We start from the raw sequence: 21,442 nt of genomic DNA on the forward strand, positions 1-21,442 counted from the left end.
GTCTCAGTTCTTCTTCCTGAGTCAACTCATTGAACGAATTACCATATTCGGAACGATATAATGATATAGAATGATAATTCAGCGGAAATTAGTGTTCGCGTCAGATGTCCCCAAGCATGTAGGTGATTTGCTTTGCTGTACTAACACCACAGTCAGTGTCTGCCTGATCATGATTTATCCTGGGACACAAATCCACAACAGCCCTCATGCATCTTATTCCTTGGTTCCGAGTGTGACATTTATGTATATGGTGTGGCTTCTGGGATGTTTATTCTAGGAGCTAAAAGTTTGAAGACTGAACATACCATAACCTGTAGCATTTGCAGTCAAATAGCAAAAAATTTGTTTTGTAACAGATTTCTCGGGTTCTGCATTGGCTTTGGGAATCATCGGTGCCTCCTCCATGGAAAGCTGACTCTGCAGCCTCTGCCCTCCATTTCTGGACCGCCGAGGTGAAGGGGCAGCCCCGAAGCAGAGGGCCTGTGCCCACTGGGGCACGACCTGTGTGCCGGGTCGCGTGTGCTCAAATTCACTTATTATTCCTGCTGCAAGGGATTTCTGCCGTCCTTATAAAAGTTCAATGGCTCTGGTGATCCTGAAGCCATGAGACGGGTCCCCTGCCCTAAATTTGGTTCCCAGATCTCGACTAAGGATGCCACACTAACAGCAAGAGGCGATGAAAAAAAAAAAAAAAGGTTTATTATGCCCATAATGAGGCTTTCTTGGAGGGGAGCAAGGTTGTGCCCCGGCTGGTCTGAAAATAGCTTGAGAGGGATGAGAAAGGAGAATGATTGACCTTTCACGGTGGGAAGAGGTCCGGGTCGGGCGGAGCATTTCAGCGGGGGCTGCCGTAGCTTGAATGTCCCCACAGCACTGCCGGGGGCAGCACCCAAGCTTTCTTCTTGGCTCACTGGGCGCGCGTCGAATAAGGACTGGCCAGGCTTAAGAGCCCTTCCCAGTCAAACATCAGAAGTGGAGTCAGACCCTAATACCTCAATCAGAGTCCAAGTGCACGCGTTAACTTACGAAGTTAAGCCGGAGTGTACGGCTCTCTGTGGAGATCACATTGGGTTCCTCTACTTTGACCGTCCTTTACTGCTGATGTGACTGCCGACCACAGCGTCCTAATCGGACAGGCCGTATTTCAGCCCCTTCTGTCTCCAAGCAGCTTCTGCTTCTTTCTCATGGAAAATGTAGACATAAACAGAAGTAAGTAGAAAAGTACAGTAAACTTGCACGCATCCCTCATGTGCATTGAACAGCCGTGAAGTCATGCCTACCCTTGTTTAATCTATACCCCATCGTTCCTTCCCTTTGTCCTGTGCAAATTTGAAGAGAAGCAGCTGTCCTGCCATTTTGTCCAGGAGCATTTCAGTAGGCATCTCTACCTTCCCCTCTTGTAGAATTGCATCGAGCCCATCCGCTTAAGAATGTAAGGTTTGTGGGTCTGGCCTTTGGAAGCAGCTTTAACCCTTATCCGGGCATTTCAACGTCCTAACTTATCGTGAGCTTCAGCAGGTCACAGTCCTTACAGAGCCCTGTAGTTCCCGTCGGAGAAGGGGAGCCTACAGCGTTTATTCCTAGGGTTTCAGGTGTTCTGAATAAGAGAGTGTGTCATAAAGGGGTTCGAGAGCAAAGAGCAAAGAGTAGGTGGTCCCTGTTGCTCTTACTGCTTTGGTCGGAACTGTGGTTCTGTTGAAGCGTTGCTGTGGGGGCGGGGTAGTGTATGATCTCAGGTGTGGGGAGGACAATGAGGACAAGAAAAAGGAAAGTGTACGGAAAACTGGTACTCAGAATGGATAGTTCTACTGTATCTACAAGTGTCTACTGCAGTTATCAAAAGAGGGCGTTCATCATACGATATTTATAGACATCTTTCTTCATATAAGAACGTTGGTGCACTTGGGTGGCAGAATTGGTCAAGTGTCTGACTCTTGGTTTCGGCTCAGGTCGTGATCTCAGGGGTGAGATGGGGCCCAGCGTCAAGCTCTGTGCTTCCCGTGGAGTCCATTGGGGATTCTGTCCCTCCCTCTTCCCCCTCCCCCGACCCCCACTTTCTCTCACTGTCTCTCAAAAATAAATAAGTAAATCATTGAAAAATAGAAGAACATTGATGGTTTGGTGTTCTGCACAGAGTACGAGCAATTGGTACATTTCTTTATGTCTTCAGGACCGTTGCACCTTCCTCTCAGCAGGGCATGACCTCAGGGCCTGGTGCTTCCAGAATGCTTTCTCGTGTGTCTGTACAGAACCACTGCATGGTGCCTAGAGTTTCACATGATGGGTATAGGTGACACTGGTTCAGTAACTACACCTTCTGAGAACCCTGCCGCAGGTGGGCCTTCGGATTGCATGGCGTCCCCCGTGGGGATGAGTGTGGGACCGCTGCCGCGTACGGGAGAATCCCCTTCCCATCTTCAGAGGAGCAGATGACAGCAAGTGATCTCCTTTTCTTTTGTAAAAATGAAACTGTGTAAAAATGGAACATTTCTCTCCTTTAGGGCAAATCTTGGATGTCCTGGAGGAGTTGAAACTGGCTAATGACACTCTCGTCTACTTCACGTCGGACCAAGGAGCCCACGTGGAGGAGGTGAGCACCAAGGGAGAAGTCCACGGAGGCAGTAACGGCATCTATAAAGGTAAGGTATGTGTGAAGGCGGGAAGCGCCAATGTCGGTCAGCTCTGGCTTCCCAGCTCACAGGTTGGGCGCCTTTGCTTGGACCTTTGAGCTTTGACGTTGTCCCGCGGCTCCTTTCCGATACACGGACTTTACTGCATTGCAGGCACTGAACAGGAAAGTGACCAGGTCCCGTTTCCGTTATGGTCCCCACAGAGGTTAAAAGCACAAGTTCTCGGGGTGCCTGGGTGGCTCAGTTGGTTAGGCAACTGCCTTCGGCTCAGGTCATGATCCCAGGGTCCTAGGATCAAACCCCATGTCGGGCTCTTTGCTTGGCAAGGTGCCTGTTTCTCCCTCTCCCTCTGCCTGCTGCTCTGCCTGCTTGTGCTCTCTCTCACTCTCTGTCAAATAAATAAATAAAATTTAAAAAAAAAAAAAAAAAAGCACAAGTTCTCAGCTGAGACATTAGAATGAGGGCATTTTCTCTTACGATAAATGCAGCCTCTCTACTGGATAGCTGGTTAAAACAATAAGCTCGTGTATTAGTTTCCTGTTGCTGCTATAACAAAATAACACAGACTTCTGGCTTAACACAGTTTCTTAAAGCTACTCTTCTGGAGGTCCAAAGTCTGAGATGGGTCTCACTGGTCTAAAATCAGGGTGACAGCAGGGCTGTGTCTTTCTGCAGGCTTTGGGGAAGCATCTGTTGTCTTGCCTCCTCCAGCTTCTGGAGGCCAGCTGTGTTCTTTGGCTAATGACCGCTTCTTGCATCTTTAAAGCCAACAATGCAAAAATCTCCAGACCTCCCTTCCTCTCTCTCTGACCTCTGATTCCAGAAGGCCATCTCCTTCACTCGCTCACTGTGACATATGGTTCCTGAAGGACCGCTGTGTTTCTCTTTGTCCCATCCAGATCGTGCAACTGATTTTCCCATCTCAGGACACTCATCACCTCCCCAGACTCCCTTTTGTTGTGGACGGTCGCATCGGCACTGGTTCTGGGGAGTGAGAATGTGCCCCTCTTTCGGGGATGATGATTCTCCCTACCTGGGTGTGCAGGAGTGTTTTGGCCTCAAGCCTCATTCCTGACACAGCCTCAGATAAGCCACCGCCGTGACCAGTCACACTAGTCACTGGGGATATGAGCTAATCCAAAGTAGACCCAACCCAGCTGCTGACCTCCAGATGGCTTGTAGCATGCACACCTGTCTTGGTGAATTCAAGACATACCTGTCTCATTTAGATAAAATGTGACTCTTTTCACAGACTTAGAGGAGAGGCCCAAGGGGGCATATCCATGCTAAGGGTTAGGACACTCCCCTGAATCTGTGGTGGGTGTGGATTTTTGGTCGGTAGGACAGGTTGAGTGGAGGTGACCGTGGTGAACCATCATGTCCCAGCGGGTGGGGACCACCTCCATAAGACGACACGGGAAAGCAGGTGACTAAGATTTCCCTAGTGTAAGGTGAAACATTCTCTCATATGGGTGTATCGGAGATTCCCAGGGATGCTGGGAATCTGAGCTTACATCCAAAGATATGAAAGGATAATCAGTAGGATGCTTGGGTCCATTAATTGGTTCGGAAATATTGATTTGGCTGTGCATCTGGCCCTGGGCTTGAGGCATCAATAAATATAAAACATGGTCTGTGCCCTGAAGGAACTCAGGGTTTGCTCGTGGTTGGCTGGGTGCGTAGCGGGAAGCCTAGACCACGGAATTTAGGAAGGGCGTCAGTATTTATAGGCACAAGAAATGGTGGTGTGTCCGGCCAGGAGAGCCTCAGGAGGCCCTGGCACCCTGGAAATGTTTGCCAAGTTGGCAAGGCTGGAGGCAGTTAGCCACAGAGCGTGCCTCCTGTCTTGTTCTGCTTCTAGCTCTGCCAGTGCTCACGCACTCTGGTCCTGGGTGTGCGAAGAAGCTGGACACGGCTGTATCACAGACAGTGAGGCAGCGAGGCAGGGAGGGGAAGTGTGTCATCTGTCCCAAACGTGCACACCTTGCACTTCTGGTTACCCGCTCTGCGTGTGTCTGCCATCCTCTTCTGAGGCCTTGGGGGCAGGGACCCTGTTTCCACGTTCGGTTCCCTGGAACCCCAGACAGAAGGATCCCTGCTGAGTGCTGGTCAGGTTGACCCTCAGAGGATGTACACGCCTCTCCTTTGCCTGCCACTGTTGGTTCACCAGGGCCCGGCCCCCAAATGCTGTTGGACGTGGGTCAGGTGGACGGACCACTCTGTTTCATCAGCCCAGGATTGAACGGCCCCAGTAGCCAAGCTCTCGGCCAACCCCCTCCTGCCCCCGCCTTTCATCGTGTCATTTTAGTGTAGGGAGAAGTGGAAACGTGGGTTCCCATATGTTAAGATTAGGTGTATGGCCGGACGTGGGGGAGGTCGTGGCCTCTGTGGACAGAGTTGTTTGTACCTTATTTTAGTGACGACAGCCTCTCTCAAGGTGGATTTACAGGTTGTACCTGGTGCTCACGTCCAGCCTTTCATTCAGTCTTCCCCCAAAGGACTTTCCAAAGTAGGTTAGCAGCTGCCAGTGAGACACAGGAATACGTGGATACAATACTTTGTATCCAATACTTTGGATAAAAAGTAATACATGATTTCAGAAAGTCACATACTTGAGGGCTTAGAGCCTCCATTCACAAAGATGACCAGAGGGCCAGCGGTGGATGGATCTCGGGATGCGATATACATGAGAAGGGAGATGCAATTAGCATTTGACTATGATGGTTGACTCTCGTGAAGGCATCAGTGGGGTCGGTCAGAAAGAGAATGTCAAGGGTCCGGAAGGACGGTCCCAAACCAAGGTCATCGCAGAGCCCAAACAGCACGTCAGGAGCCTCTCCCCGATTTTCTTTTTTTGGAAGTACCATATTGGGCGTGTGAGCAGTGTTGCGCTATTGTACTTGAGTGCTGGAAATACCTCTAGTACGTGACACTGTATTAATATCTCTGTGGCTAAGCATTATCCCTTTGTCACATTGAGTTGGAGTCAAGCTCACAGTGCAACATTGTTAAAATATGCTGCCCCGAAAGGAAGCTGTGGTTTCCTTCCAGCGGTCTCCAGAGACTCTGGTCGATGTCACGTCTCGTTTGTAGAGCTGGAAACCCCAGCACCCTTGGACACAGAGGATTCACGCTGTTGAAACTCTCTGATCAAAAGAGCATCTTTTTTCTGAGCGGTTAATGATTTTTAGTCTTAATCCAGACCTCTCAGGAAGATCGTTAGTGTGTGGGCAAGTGCTTCTACCATTTTACCCAGGCACATCTACGTCCCTGACGAAGTCTGCGGGTGAATTGGATAGAATGGATACACTTAAATCATCCTTCTCTAGAATTCAACTCCGTCTTCCTTTTAATCATAGGGATAGGAGATCCCTGCGGTCGTCTTCATGTTAAAGAAAAAATAATATGATACAGGTGAGGGAATCGTGACACCATTAATGCTTTCTCTCATGTTTTTTTAAAGGAAATGTGTCTATAGCCAGCATGAATCTCCTGGTTGGATTTAGAGAAGGGTAAACTGAGTTGGTCAAAGGCTGTGATGTCAAAGGAAATTGAACGATAAAAGTAGGGTGCAGTGTGGGTTTTGAATACGACGCTAGTGAAATCGTAGCAGTCTTGGAAGCGTCTTCATCCTAAGAGCTCCCGATACACGGACTTCTGAGAGCATCCTAAATCCATTTTCCTCCGACGGTCCACATGTTCTCAATGATTGGGTCGGCCGTATACACCTAGCCATGTACACCTAGTAACAATCCGCTTGCCTCCTGAGATTTCAGGAAGCGTGGGCTCCGTTAGTGTTTCTACTTAATCTGACAGGGTTCCCATACTGAGCTGTTAGGATTTTTGCCAAGAGCAAGATAAATAAGTGATCAACAAAAATGCCAGAACGTTTACATTGGCCTGTGACCAACATATAGCAGTTAAATGTAAGGATTCCAGCAGGGCTGTTGAAATATTAAAAATGTGCACACTGCTCATTTGAGAGTGGGGATTAGGAATCAGGGCTTTGAAGGAATAGAGGATTTACGATCTCTGTGCGAATTTGTACTGTCTCTGGGACGCAGAGGTCGTGGCTCTCCCGTTTGTGAACCTGCACCCTGGGAAGGGGTTGGGTCTGTGGTGAAGCAGTCCTCACAAGGCTGTCTTGCTTCTGCACCCTCACCGGGACCAGGGCTCAAGACAATCGTCCCATAAACAGGGGTTCTCTTGTGGAGGGAGCAGCTGGCCCCAGGCTACGTCACCTGGTGTCTAAGTGAACATGTGAAGCCCACAGAGCCCTTGTAGTGATGGGCGTAAGCGAAGTCTTGGAACCCAGGTGTCGCTTTTCTTCCTCCACTGACCTGCCTCTCCAAGGTGGAGACCTCTGGGGCTCTTTCCTGAGTCCCGTCACTTCCTTACCTACGCACTCACACTCTATGGTCGCATGCAAAGGCATGACCTCAAGTGCCATTTGGAGTGCTGGTGACCCCCACAGCCAGCCTTGACCCTGGCTGGGAACCCCGGACTCCTCCATCTGGCTGCCCACATGACGTGGGATATGGGTGACGTGGGACAGGATGTAGACACAGCCTGACGAGCAAATCTGCTCTAGAGATCTCCTTCCCCAAGACCACGTGTCTCATGGGCTAAGCCCTCTCATTGATTTGGACCTGTCTTCACGCAGTGATCCAACCCCCTGGGTTCTTGCAACTCCCAAAGCTTCTTTCTGTGACCTTCTCTGTACCTCTTACTCCAACAGCATGTCCTATAAACTTAATCTTCTAAGCATACCTGCCGTCGACCCCGTTGTCTCACCGCCAACCATTACAGCCTCCTCCAGGCCAGCAGCACCGCCTGGTCATTGGCCCAGTGGGTTTCCAGATGGTCTGCCTGGTGCTTCTTTGCTGTCCATCCACTCTCCCCCCGGCACTGGCTGAACGTTAGTACGCGTGCACGGTCACTGTACTGCGTTGCGTCTCCTAGGGCGGCCACAAAGTGGATGGCTTCCAAGCAGCGAGTTACTCTCTCTCTCTCACTTCCGGACACCAGAAGTCCTAAATCAGGGGTCAGCGGGACCATGGTCCTTCTGAAGGCTTTACTGGAGAATCTCTCCTTGCCTTCCGGTGGTCTCTGGCAGGCTTTGGCTTTCCTTTGCCTGTGGACACATCACTCCAATCTCTGCCTTCTCTGTTTGTTGAGGCTTTTCCTCCTTTCTTAAAACACTCTATCCCCACGCTCAGAGCAAAGTGTGAAGTCTGCATCTTGATGATACACAGGACTGACACGACCCAGAGCTGCTTTATCTTCCTCGTGACTTTCTGGTTTTTTTCTGGGGTCCCCCAAGATTTTAAGCTTGTTTCCACCTTAGGGCCTTTGCACTGGCAGTTCCTTCTGCGGGGAGCTCATCTCTTGGTCTTTACATGGATTGGGTCGATCGTCCTCATGATGCCTCTGTGAGACCCCTCTGGGTCCCTCAGCCAGAACCCAGCACACCTCCTTAGTATACTTGATTGCGTGTCTGGTATGCTGTCTGTTTATGAATTATGTGCTCGTGATCTGTCTCCCTCCTTATAAGGTAGATCCCACAGGAGCGGAGATCCGGGGTGCCTTATTCACGTGTCTGTGTCTTTGCTGCAATAACCACCTGGTAGGTGTTCCGTGGACGCTTGCTGAACGAAGAGTGCAAATGTCCCAGATTTCTCTTCCTTCGGCTGCTGCTACCAGACCTGAGTATCTCCCCGCCTTTCCCCCAAAATACCCTCGTTTCCCAGGAACCAGAATAACTTCCCTAAGATTTTCTTACAGTCAAGTTTAGAGTTTTCAGCCTCTTTTTCAGAGCAGAGAGCTCCTTGTAGTGTCAGGAAGAGAACAGTTTAGACAAGCGCTGGCTTCATTTCCATTCCTCTCTCCAGTCAAGGTCACCCTGAAGGAGGCTCTCCCCCCCCTCCCTTTTACTCTGCCTAAAGGCAAGGAATAAATGTCAGTGGAACGGATAAATTAACTCTATGGACGGCTTCTGCGGAAGCGTGGGGGTGCTGGACATTCTGTTTTCCTGAGCTGTTCACAAACGTAGACTTTCCGCACATGCAGGAGAAGATTTTCCAAATTCCCGGACGCCGATGTCTGAGGCCCTGACACCACTGGCCTGTCTCCTTGACCTTCAGTGCGGATTCCAACAACCAGTTGGGCTCCTGCCTGTACCGCTTATGAGCTGCTTCTTACACTCCCTGAATTCGGCGTGCCGTGTCCTCATTGAGCAACACAACCTTCAGAGAACAGTTGCTGCTTTTGTTGGAAAACAACAACAACAAAAGTCCACAGCAACAGGGTCTGGGAGTTTATTAGAAGGTGGTTATGTAACGTGTAGGTTCTAACTTCAGATTCCGACAGATGTTTTCATCAGCTTCCCCAGAGTAGGCAAAGCGGCCCCCGTCTTGCTGGTGTGGGTGTTTATTGTGCCGGGAGGCATCCGCAGCCTTTTCACCTCTGAAAGAGGATCGCCCGCGGTCTTCGTTTCTGAGTGCGCTCGTTCCGTTCCATTCCGGTAACCAGCACTCATTTATTGACTCCGTACCGTACGCCAGGCAGGGGGCTCGCGTCTAGGGCGTGAAGGCCAAGGAGATGGGCTCCCTGAGCTCTTGTAGCTCATGTGCTAATGTTGAGATGCACATCTACAGAGATAGTTTCAGAGTAATAGACTGCGAAGGGAACTCTCAGGAACCAGCAGTTAGAGGTAGTCAGCTTAACCTGGACTTCTGAGACCCTCCCAGGGGGAGATGACCTTCTGCAGGCTGGTGCGTTGAAGGGTCGGCAAGGAGAGGAAAAGTGAGGAATTCACGCTAGACGGGAGGGAGGTGCTTACGGTTCGCCCAAGAGCAGCTACGTGTTGCTAGAGGTGGAAGAGTAAACCGGGAGCGTCGGGTGATGTGGCCCCTGAGGCCCCCCACATCCAAGTCACATGTCCAGTAGGAACGTGTTAGAAATAACCATTGCCATTCGGGTAGTAAAAATTGCATGAGAAGAATATCACATCACCCGAATCCAGTATAAGGAAAGGGTAGAGGTGTGCGAGTAAGGGTAAACTGAGGAATGACTGAGTGTCGGTCCCTCCTCTTTAGACCTGGAGGAATAGGGCTGTTGTTAGAGGACTATCATGAAGAAATTTGGTGAGGATTAACAACTCAGTGCCTGTAAAGTGCTGGCAGATGCGCTCAGTGCGTGCAAGGGGTTCCTGTCACCCACAAAGGCACAGTATCTGTGACAGCATAAGTGTCATTTACGCACTTCTATAGCCGCAGGAACTACAACAGTGCCTCATGGTTTCAGAAGTTACTTCTGCCTGAGTGCATGAGTGGAAAAAAAAAACACTTGAGCTTGGGTTTGAAGGACACATACTTCATGAAGTGAAGTACATGAAGACGGATCTGGAAGACCTTGGTAACTCCAGGGCTGGTGGTGGTTGATTGGAGAGAAGGCAAGACATCCATGATGTGTCCTGTGTTTTCGGCTTGAGTGGGTGTGTAGATGGATGGAGGATCTCGTGATGAATTAAGACTCATGGGCAGAGACCCCTAGTTGGTTGGCAGGTGGGGAGGTGTATGAGCTTGTTTGGTGCAAGAGGAGAGTCAAGGACCATGCCCTGAGGAACTCTTCCCTAAAGGGTGAGGTGGACAATGACGATACCGTAAAGGCAATGTTGACAGAGTGATTTGGGACCTAAGAAGAGAACGAGGAGACGATGAGATTCAGGGAAAAGCATGAATGGTGTACGGCGCTACAAAGGCCAGGAAGATGGGGACACACGTCCATTGCATTCATTACCACATGGTGCTCACAAGTATATTTTTAGTGGAGAGGTGGGGGGCAGAAGCCAGACGGATGGAAAGGTGGGGTGAGGGGGAAAAGTCCTCACATTCTTTTGAGAAATTTGTCTGTGCCTGGAGGCAGGCTGTTGTAAGCAGGACTTGGTCATGGGAAAGGTTGGAGCCTGTGTGATGATCCGGGGTAAACTTTCATAGAGAGCTAACACAAGGCATCCCTGAGAAGGTCAACTTCCTAAGAAGATTGAGATTTATGGAAAACAGATCCATTTTTCATTGACGTCTGGTGTCTTACTGAGGAGGTGTCAACTCGTGTCAGAGTTTATGTGAGAGGTGGAGTTTGGTCAAGGATATGACGGGCAATGGCGCACTGCATGATCAGAGCCGGTCATCAGAAATGTAGACAGGACGAGGTTAGCAAGCACCCCGAACATTGCAGTGCCATGATGTGGCATGATTGGGACTGTCTCCCTAAGCAGGGAAGAGACCTGCAGAATGCTTAGCATCTTAGTCCCATGATAGAAGGATTTCATGAGCTGCTTTCATTTGGCAGAACTTATGGCTGTAGATACCGTGAAGTAAAATACGGCAGCTTGGGCCCATGGTTACAGAACCCATATCAGGTGGTGAGATTCATGGCTGGATGATGGGTGTTTGATTTACTCACTTTTGAGCCAGAGCAGATGGAAGTGATGTGGTCTAGCGCGGTCAGGGCAGAAGAAGGCTAAGGCTGCACGGCGGCAAAGTGCTGGGAAAGATATGTCATGGTATAAAAACCAAGGTCTGGGCGGGTGGAGTTGAGAAATTTCGTGGTAATGAGCTCCTTTTCCTGGATGACACGTGGTGTGAGGTTCTCTTCTGAGTGTGGTAAAACTCTGGAGGAGAGAACGTTTGGAATGCAGCTGATGAGAGAATTGAAAAGTCCTAGCAATATTAACGGACAAACAAGTGATTCATCCATTATTTCATTCATTCAAGATATAGATTGGCCACTAAAATTTGGAAAGGATGATGCTGTGGACGTCTGTTGAGTAAGCACTGAATTAGACAGTTTGTTTTCAAGATTGTGGTCCTGCTGGGATGATGAGACGTGCACAAAATTGATCCTCATGGTTGTCAGGCATCCCATCAACAAACAACTGGAAATACCACAAGGAGGTGGACAGTAGGAAAATGTCACCTGCAGCGGTGGTTGTAGGAGGCTTAATTCAGTAGAAGGGGCATCATGTTGTCTGGACTTTCAAGGATGTGTAGAATCATTTGGGGTTTGGGAGACATCCAGGAAAGCAGACATCCAGACATAGAACTTTCTAGAAGGCGAGACAGGTTGAGCTGTTTCCTGGGGCACTAACGGGAGACTTAGCTGAACCAAGGTGTGATGTGGTTCACTTTACATTCTTGCCAAGATATGTGCTTTAGTCTTCTTCTCGCGGGAGAAACAAAGAAGGTGTTCAGTTGAGTGAGTGACAAAAGGCATTGTTCATAGAAGCCTCTTTGACATTTCCCCTCAATACTGTAGGATTTACCATGGCGGAATAAGGTTGGTTGATGCACTCACTGGACCGCACAACCTAAACTCAGGGCTTAGCCAGCTGCGACGTTAGGGTTCCATACATGGAGCGTGAAGCCTGATTTTGTGAATAAAGTTTTATTGAAACACAGCCACACTCATTCCTTGATGTGATGCCTCAAGATAGGACACCAGAGACGCGTGTTGGGAAACGAGTTACACAGCACTTGAGAGATGTTGACCAACACCTACACAGATGACTTAGCAGATGGATGTCATGTTCCTGAAGGAGTTCCTCTGAACTTCTCAAAGTGTGTCAGTTCATTTTAAGGGTGTTTTCCAGTGTTTTACCCCTCCTTGGAGCACAGACATCCGGACACTGTTCGGTCTTTATTTTGTCCTCAGCATAGGTTGATAGAATGCAGATCCTTATCCTATCATGTCTCGCGACTGGGTTGGATTAATGAAGGAGAGAGTAAAGTATCGCCTCTTGGGTGAGAAAGCGTTGAATGCAGACGGCACCCTTCCTACACTTCCCTGAGGCTCACATCCATCCGGAGAAGCCGTGTTGTGCAGACAGGGAGATGCCCAACAGGAGAAAAATGGCCACAAGAGCATTGCCTAAAGCTCTATGCCCAGATCCAGCCCAGGAATGAGTGGCATATGCTCTCGCCACTGGAAGTGATTTGACCTGACAGGTGGCGGCATTAGAAAGGACAGAAATCGAAGCCTGGTTGGGAAGCAGCTGTTCGTCACAAGTCTCATAGGAAATGTAGAATTTTCTCTGCACTTGCCTGGAGAGACTGATGGGCTCAGCCTTCCTACCTCGGTGACTTCCCATCATGGCAAAGCGCCATCTAGATATGAGACGGGTGACTTTGACAATTATTTGACAATTCCTTGGTCAGATTTTAAATTTAGACTTTGCTCTTTTTCTCTGCTCACCCATTTTCAGGCGAAAAAAAAAAAATCCAGATTTCTTACCGTGTTGGTCTTTTTTTGTCCTATTAGCTGCTTCCAACTTTCCTGTGCCTAGTTCTCCCTCACAGCCCAAATCAAGCCTCTGTCGAGTCAGGGCCGCCATTCTGAGGGCACCCCCCTGCGCTGTTGACTCCCGGTCAGAAGGATCTGTGAGCTGTCCTTCCGGGGAGTGAGATCCGTGTCTGTACAGCGTTGCGTTCCCTGTGGGATTCTGAGAATCAGGAAAAGCTAGGGTTTGGGAGCCCCGATTCTGGAGCTGTAGCCGGTGCTATTGCTTACTTGCCCCATCACCTTGGGCAGAGATTTGCCAGCTGTGAGATGGGGGACCTGTGTGGCCGAGGGCAGTGAGGAGGGAATGAGTTAACATCTGCCAGGAGCTTGAATTGTTCCTGGAACCCAGGGCACTCCATCATGACTCCTGGTCGTTGTAACTCATTGCTTCATAAATAACGGCGCTCGGCGTTGGAGCGTCTGTGAGCAGTTCCCGGGAAGGGAGCAGTGTGTGCTGTCCTTTTTAAGCCCGCTGGGTGCCTCTGGCACATGGCCCTTCTCAGGGAACACGGCAGGAGGAATGCGGCTCCGAGTTCCACCATCTGACGAGTAAGGATATTTGCTCATGAACACATGCCTGGAAATGTGTGATCATACTTTATCAAACATGTTGTTCCCTGGGGAGAGTGCGCACGGATGTGTTTATCATCTGCTAAAAAATTTTTTAAGTATTTTCTTCTTTTACCATTCTTGTAAAAAACACTCCTTTTACAGCTTTCGAAAGTTGGGCGAGATTCTGTTTATTGATCTATGTCTCTGGTTTCTGAATATAAATTCGGAAGTGTACGATGTGAGACGTAGGGGTCTGTATTTTCCCGACAGTGTAATAGCTCATCCGGACTAGGAGGGTGTGTCTTCCGAAAAATAGTTGGGGATGACAGGGTCCCTGGTCCTGGCATCCTGTACATGCATGGGCTCAGGGGGGGTGCTGGGTTTGGGGGATGCACCCCACGGGCTGCCAAGGAAGTCTCATGCCTTCCTCGAGGGTGCTTTGAGCATCATACCTGAGCACAGGTAAGCCCCTTCCCTGCACCCACATGGAGCTCTTGCTGTCGGGGAGCTGTTTGTGGCTTGGAACTCTCTGGGGCATCTTGAATGTCTGTCAGGGTGTGATCTCTCAAGGTCTTTGGTGGAGTGTTGTTTTGTTGACAAAGCAGTTCTATGTCTCAGAGACGTTGATGCCATCACCTGGAGGTCTAAGACCTCAGCAAAGCTCCTAGAGCAGAACGGATCCCTGATGTTTGAGTCCTGATAGATACGTGCCTTCGATGAGCCTGTGGATTTCTATGGCAGTGTCTGCATTTTGTATGTGTGTGTGTGTGTGTGTGTGTGTGTGTGTGTGTGTCCATGCACCCAGAGAAGAGGAAAGGCCTTTATAGAAATGGTAACAGAGATGCAAAAACTATGGTGAGATTGAGTCTCATTTACAAAAGAAAAGCAAGTATTTCCATTGCTGGTTTTTTCAGCTTTTCTAAAGTATAAGTAATAAAAATTGTACACATTTAAGATACACGATTTGATGTTGGAGTGTATGTATGCATTGTGAAATGATCGCCACAGTCACGGTAGTTAATTTAACGAACACTTCACAAGTTACCATTTTTGTCTCTTCTTTTGTTGTTGTGCCGAGAACACTTGAGACATATGTTCTCAACTCCTGTCACTTACACAATGACACAGTGTGGCGTGTTTAACTGCAGTCATCTTGTTACACATTAGGTCCCAGAACTGATTCATCTTGCATAACTGAACCTTTGTATCCTTTAACCAGTATCCCCCCCCAGTTTCCCAGCCCCCTGCCGGTGGCAGCCGCCAGTCTACTCTCTGCTCCCGATTACGCAGTGTTCATCGTTCTGTGTCTGGTAAAAAAACTAAAAACAACAACAACAACAAAACAGAACTTCCGTTTGGTCCCACAGTCCCAGTTCCGGGTACGTGTCCAAAGGGAATGAAGTCAGAATCTTGAAGAGATGTCTGTGCCCCGTGTTCATGGCAGTCCTAGTCTAAGACAGGGGAGCTCTAGCCAAGACAGGGGAAGTTTGGCCCATCTCAGTCCCGCTCATGTGTGGATTTGTCGCTGCTGTCCCTTTATCGTCCCCGGGGGAGCCCCGGGAGATTGTCCTCGGACACTGCCTTTTTCCTTATGGAAGATGCATCTGTTGACTGCTGAGAAGGTAAAAGAAGGTGCTCAGTGTCCCTGTTGTTTCTTAAGCCTTTGGTTTAGAGTTGTCTTTCCGCACGTCTAAATCCAGCCCACCTGTGGTCCTCTTCCAGCCGTACACGGGCGAGCCAGCGCCGACTGTCTCCTGCAGCAGAGGTGAGGGGAGATTGAGGAATCGTGCGAATGCACAGACCCCAGCGTGGCACCAAGCTGGATTTGTGTGTGTGCCCTGACTCACCGGATCAGTGACCTTCAGTCCGTAACTCTGCTCAGCCCCCTCAGGAGCAGGGATGGGTAGCCCCCATCTAGAAATTGGTCAGTGACGGTAGCACCACCCTGCGGGGTAGGTGTAATGATTTAATGAGATGAGACACATATCATAGGCCATCCGACTTTGCTTCTATAGATGGGAAGACGTAGTAGGGCCCTTGGGAGGTGGATGTAAGGATTTAGTGAATGAAATGCATATCCTGCTACATATCCCATAGTACGTGATCAGTTAAACGTGAGCCATTAGAAACAGTACATATGGGGCACCCAGGTGGCTCAGACAGTAAAGTCAATGACTTTGGCTCAGGTCTTGGAATCAGACCCGCATTCGAGTCCCGGCTCAGCCCCGAGTCTGCTTGTCCCTTTCCCTGTGCCCCTGTCCACCACTTGCTCTCGCTCTCAAATAAATAAATAAAATCTTTTAAAAAATGAAACAAACACTGCGTATAAAGCCCTGTGAAGCAATTCATATCGTTTTCCCTGAGGGCATGTGGAGGATGCCAAGTACTTAGTCAACTGGGGGAACACACAAATACCATCTCTGTTTAGGATAGCTTGTACTTTGGAATCCGTACAGGTTCACAGAATTACAGAATTACAGAGATATGAAAGGTAGCTACGGCTTCCCCTGCACCCAGCTTCCTGCAGTGTTAACTCTCTGCATAACCACGATTACTTATCCAGAGACTAACCTTGGAACATCGCCTTTAACTGAGCTACACGTTGTCCACGAATGCACTCTTTCATTTCAGGATCCCATCTGCAACACCACCTTCTACCCGGATGATACATTCTTTTTTTTTTTTTTTTTTTTAAAGATTTTATTTATTTATTTGACAGACAGAGATCACAAGTAGGCAGAGAGGCAGGCAGAGAGAGAGAGAGAGAGAGAGAGAGGGAAGCAGGCTTCCCGCGGAGCAGAGAGCCCGACGCGGGGCTCGATCCCAGGACCCTGAGATCATGACCCAAGCCGAAGGCAGCAGCCCAAACCACTGAGCCACCCAGCTTTTTCATGATTGTGGTATTTTGGTCTACCTTCCGATTTATTTATGTTAACCAGTGGGACAATAAATATAAACATCTTTATGTTATATAGCAAACTTCCTTTGTTGTTCATAAATTTAGAGTGAGGTTCCATGAACTTGATCTAGTAGAAGGATAGTCAGTGGCGTGTTTTATCAGCTTGATCCTGCAGAATAATACCCATCTGAAAATTATATGAGGTACATCTAGAAAGACAGTCGTGTGCATCTAGAAAGATACACAAGAACATATTCATCTCATAGAAGCATAAACACATGAAAATATTCTGAACTTGATCCCACAGGTGGATAAACAAACAAAAATTCTATGAGATGAATCTAGAAGGATAGTCGGCAAATATTCTATGAGTTTGAACTTGAAGAAGACTCAGAGTTAAGTCTATAAGTTTGACCTCGTAGAATAGATTTTTTTTTTAAATTCCATGAGTTTAATCTAGTAGAATAATGGGTGAAAATTTGATGGGGTTCATCTGGTAAAAAGAAAGCATGTGTTGGGGCGCCTGGGTGGCTCAGTGGGTTAAAGCCTCTGCCTTCGGCTCAGGTCATGATCCCAGGGTCCTGGGATCGAGCCCCACATCAGGCTCTCTGCTCAGCAGGGAGCCTGCTTCCTCCTCTCCCTCTGCCTGCTTCTCTGCCTACTTGTGATCTCTGTCTGTCAAATAAATAAATAAAAATCTTAAAAAAAAAAAAAAAAAGAAAGCATGTGCATCTCCTATGAGTTAAATCATACAGAAGGATAAATATGAAAAATCTATGAGTTTGATCCAGTAGGACAAGCAAGTGAAAATACCATCCGGTTCATCTAGTAGAAAGATTGCATGTGCATAATCTTTGATTGATCTCAAAGAATAAACAGATGGTAGTCTTTGCTCTTGATCTAGTAGATGAATAAGCAAGTTTAAATCCTGTGAGCTTGACCCTGTAGGAGGACACATAGATGAAAGTCTGTGACCTTGATCTAGGAGAGAGATAAGCAAGTTTAGATCCTGTGAGCTTGACCCCTATAGGAGGACACATAGATGAAAGTCCATGACCTTGATCTAGGAGAGGGATAAGCAAGTTTAAATCCTGTGAGCTTGATCTAGTAGGAGGACACGTAGATGAAGAAGGTCTGTGAGCTTGATCTAGGAGAGGGATATGCAAGCTTAAATCCTGTGAGCTTGGCCCAGTAGGAGGACATGTAGATGAAAGTCTGTGAGCTTAATCTAGGAGAGGGATAAAGTTTAAATCCTGTGAGCTTGATCTAGGAGAGGGATAAGCAAGTTTAAATCCTGTGAGCTTGGCCCAGTAGGAGGACACATAGATGAAAGTCCATGACCTTGATCTAGGAGAGGGATAAGCAAGTTTAAATCCTGTGAGCTTGGCCCAGTAGGAGGACACGTAGATGAAAGTCTGTGAGCTTAATCTAGGAGAGGGATAAGCAAGTTTAAATCCTGTGAGCTTGACCTAGTAGGAGGACACATAGGTGAAAGTCTATGAGACTGATCTAGTAGAGGGATAAGGAAATTTAAATCCTGTGAGCATGATCTAGTGGAGGGATAAGCAAGTTTAAATCCCGTGAGCTTGACCCAGTAGGAGGACACATAGATGAAAGTCTGTGAGTCTGATCTGGTAGAGGGATAAGCAAGTTTAAATTCTCTGAGTTTGGACAAGCAGGTGAAAATCCCATCATCTCGCTCTGGTGGAAGGGTAAACAGGTGCACCTTGTGCGTGTGATCGAGTAGAGGGATAAGCAGGTGGGATGCCGTGAGCCTGATCTTGTAGACGAATAAGCAGGTGAAAGTTCTGTGTGCTCGATCTCACAGACGGATCATCAGACTAAGTCACAGGTTGGGATTCCTCTCGTAGGTCACTCCGCTATGGACAGCTTGGCTAAATGGTGGCAAAGTCGTTGAATTTCCCTATTCTTTGATAGGATACCCGTGATGCGAGCGTGACAGTATTTGTCAGATAATTACCTTACGATCCTGTTGAAAAGGTTGAGCGCGATGCTCTTGACCTCTCGTGGAGGCCGTCATAGGAACTGCAGACTATAATAGGAATTTTTGTGTGAATTTTCCCTGACATCTGTACATAGAAAAACATTCCGTGTCTGACGTTTAAAGATCTTCTACGAGGAGTTCAGGCTTCCGTCGTGGGCTACAGTTCATTCTGCAATGGTCAGAATTCAGGGTCGTGGTCATCAAAAGGCAGCATGACGAAGGGAAGCTTTGCTTCAGGACCCCTTGAACCTCTGTGTGTGGCAATCTACTTTTTACGTTTCGGGGGCACTTGCAGCCTTCCTTAACCACGCATCGTTTTCCCGCCTTCTCTCCCGGCCACACATCTGCCTTTTCCTTCCACTTTCTTCATTTCCCTCTTGATCTCATTCTTCGTCTAAAGCCCGAGAAGGTATTTTCAAGCAGCCGAATGTCCGTTCTCTCCCTTTCTGTCCAGCCTGACATCCAGTGGTTATTAGACCTGGGCCGCTCAGCTGTGCTCAGCGCGTTTCAAAGCTGTGGGGAACGGCTGTGGGGGAAACCAGGCATCTGCTTTTGCATCTGTCTCTGTGCTTCCTGCATGGCCTGAGAGGATCCGGCCCTTGGGCTCTCTGAGGTCCTTGCCAGCAAGCCGCTGCCCAGGTCCCTCCAGGCGCGTTCTCTGCAGGCCTTGGAGAGCATCTTCTCTGCAGAGCCCCTCCCCGCGGAGCCTAGCGTGCCATGCCGTCCGGTCCCCTGTCCCCTGCCGTGCTCTGCCTGCTTAAACTCAAGTGACCTCGAATGGACACAGCTCGTTTCCTCAAGGAAACAGTAAGCTGTCCTGCTTGTAAAGGACAAGCATTGATGGAAACGGCCATCTCAGGGGCTCGTCTGCTGTCCGGGCACTGCGCTTGGCGATGGGGATAATCCCACAAAATACTCGGCCGACTGTGTTGGGGGTGTGGGGTGCGGACCAGGGAACCGCAGAGCTGCAGTTTCCCTTTCCTGTGGCTGCCCGGAGCTTGGGTCCCTCAAAACAACACAGACTGAGTATCTTATAGTTCTGGAGTCCAGGGGTCCAAAATGGGTGCGCCCGTGTGAAAATGAAGGTGTTGGCACAGCTGTGTGCCTTTGGGAAGGCTCTCGGGGAGACTTTGTTTCCGGGCCTTTTCCAGAGTCTAGAGGCATCCGTATTCCTTGGTCGATGAACCTTTTTCGATCGATCTTCAGGCCCAGCTGAAAAGCCTCAGCCAGCCTCTCTGCCTTGATTCTGACTCTCCTGCCTCCCTCCCTCCCTTACAAGGACCCTGTGATCACACTGGACCCACTCAGATAACCCAGGGTCATACTCAGATTATCCTGGGGTTAGGGAACCCATGTAAGGTACGCTGTGCACCTGCCTCCCTTCCTCCTGTACAAGGACCCCTGAGATCGCATCACACTGGTCCCACTCAAATAATCCAGGATCCTAAGCCCTTTGGCTAGGGAAGGTACCGCATCCCCAGGTTTTAAGGATGAAGACATCGACATTTTGGGGTGCCATTGCTTTGCCCATGACCACTAGCACAACGTAGAAATGGAATTTTAACTTGGGGACTCTGTAGTCATCGACTGGAGTCCTTTCTTGCTTTGGGAGTTGAGTTTCCCAGGTGGCAGCCGTAGCTCGTGGCCACCGAAGACAGCTGGTGTGTGCCGTGCACCGTAGGGAACACGTCGTATTTTTTCCTACCACTATGCATGCTGTCCTGCTCGCAGAATTTTCAGTGACTCCATGTCATTAGAGCAGTTTGTTCCAGATTTCCCCCTCCATGGTGGACATGAGAGCGTACTGGAAGGAGCCTTCAACCAGGCTTTGAAAAGACATGCGTCTCCCTGCTGCCTCTGTGTTTGGTCTTCCAGGGGGAAAAGCCAACAACTGGGAAGGCGGTATCCGCGTCCCCGGCATTCTGCGCTGGCCGGGGGTGATCCAGGCTGGGCTGCAGATCGACGAGCCCACGAGCAACATGGACGTGTTTCCCACGGTGGCCAAGCTCGCCGGATCGCCGCTGCCCGAGGACAGGTACTGTGGCTCACACGCACTTAGGGTGGGTTTGTGTGCGTGACGCCGTGACTATAGATGGCTGGACTCGTCGTCCACGTCCAGTTCGGGGACTGAGCGGTGGAGCCGCTGATGCGGAAACACCATCCGTCCTGTTATCCCAGGAGGAATTCGGCGGTGAGGTGTGGCGTGCATATGTGGTCCGTAGCGCGCGTGAGCCTTGTGCTTTCAACGTCCTACCGATCCCGGGTCCTCTGGCTGTCATGGGGCCGCTGGGCAGCCGCCTCTTTGACCCACCGTGCCTGGCTCCCCGACTTCTGTTTGGGGTCACTCTCTGCTGCTGCTTCCTGTGGCAGTGAGGAAGGCAGCCGGTTCCCCGTTAACGGCCCTCGCTCCCAGCGTGTCTTCCGTTAGCAAGTTCTCAATGAAACGTCTTTCCCTTACATTTAAATACAACTTCGGAGGACACGGCCGGCAGTTTCTTCTTAAGGGTTACTGCCAGTCTGAAGACTTTTCAGTGAGACGTGCTGATTGATTGTCTTCGTTAGTTCAGTGGCAGGCCCGGCGAATGTCATACAAGCGGGCGACAGAGCTCGATTCAGGCCAGCCGCCCGCGAACGGAGAGGAAACGGGAAACCGGAGAGGCCAGGGCAGCCCCGCCTGAGCTCAGTGCCTGCACAGGCTTGCTCCTGTCCCATCGCTTCTAAGCTTGTTCTGTCATTTATTCTTTGCAAGTTACTGCTTCGGAGGATCTCGCCCCACAGGCATGTACACACACACATGTGCACACACACGCACGCGCACGCACACACACACACACACTCCAGAGCCGAGGCAGCGTTGGACAGCTCAGTCCTGCACCAACGTTGTGGTCTCATCGCCCACCTATATCTTCCGTGACTGACGAACCCAAATACTTTTTGCTTATGTGGATTCTGTCTGGCAACACTTCCCGTAGGAGCCTTCACACCTGAAAACATTGTGAACACACAGGAGCCCCC

General features: G+C 49.4%; 1 protein-coding gene across 3 annotated transcripts in view; it reads left to right on the forward strand.

Moving 5' to 3' along the window:
- Positions 1-21,442, forward strand: part of STS (steroid sulfatase) — a 138,989-nt gene that overhangs the window by 103,685 nt on the left and 13,862 nt on the right. For all 3 annotated transcript variants that reach the window (XM_032329501.1, XM_032329502.1, XM_032329504.1), the window contains exons 7-8: positions 2,502-2,639; positions 20,303-20,462. In XM_032329501.1, the coding sequence (XP_032185392.1) occupies positions 2,502-2,639; positions 20,303-20,462 (298 nt within the window). The remainder of the gene's footprint in view (positions 1-2,501; positions 2,640-20,302; positions 20,463-21,442) is intronic.

Source organism: Mustela erminea, chromosome X (genome assembly GCF_009829155.1).
Source record: "Mustela erminea isolate mMusErm1 chromosome X, mMusErm1.Pri, whole genome shotgun sequence".
Classification (NCBI taxonomy): Eukaryota; Metazoa; Chordata; class Mammalia; order Carnivora; family Mustelidae; genus Mustela; species Mustela erminea.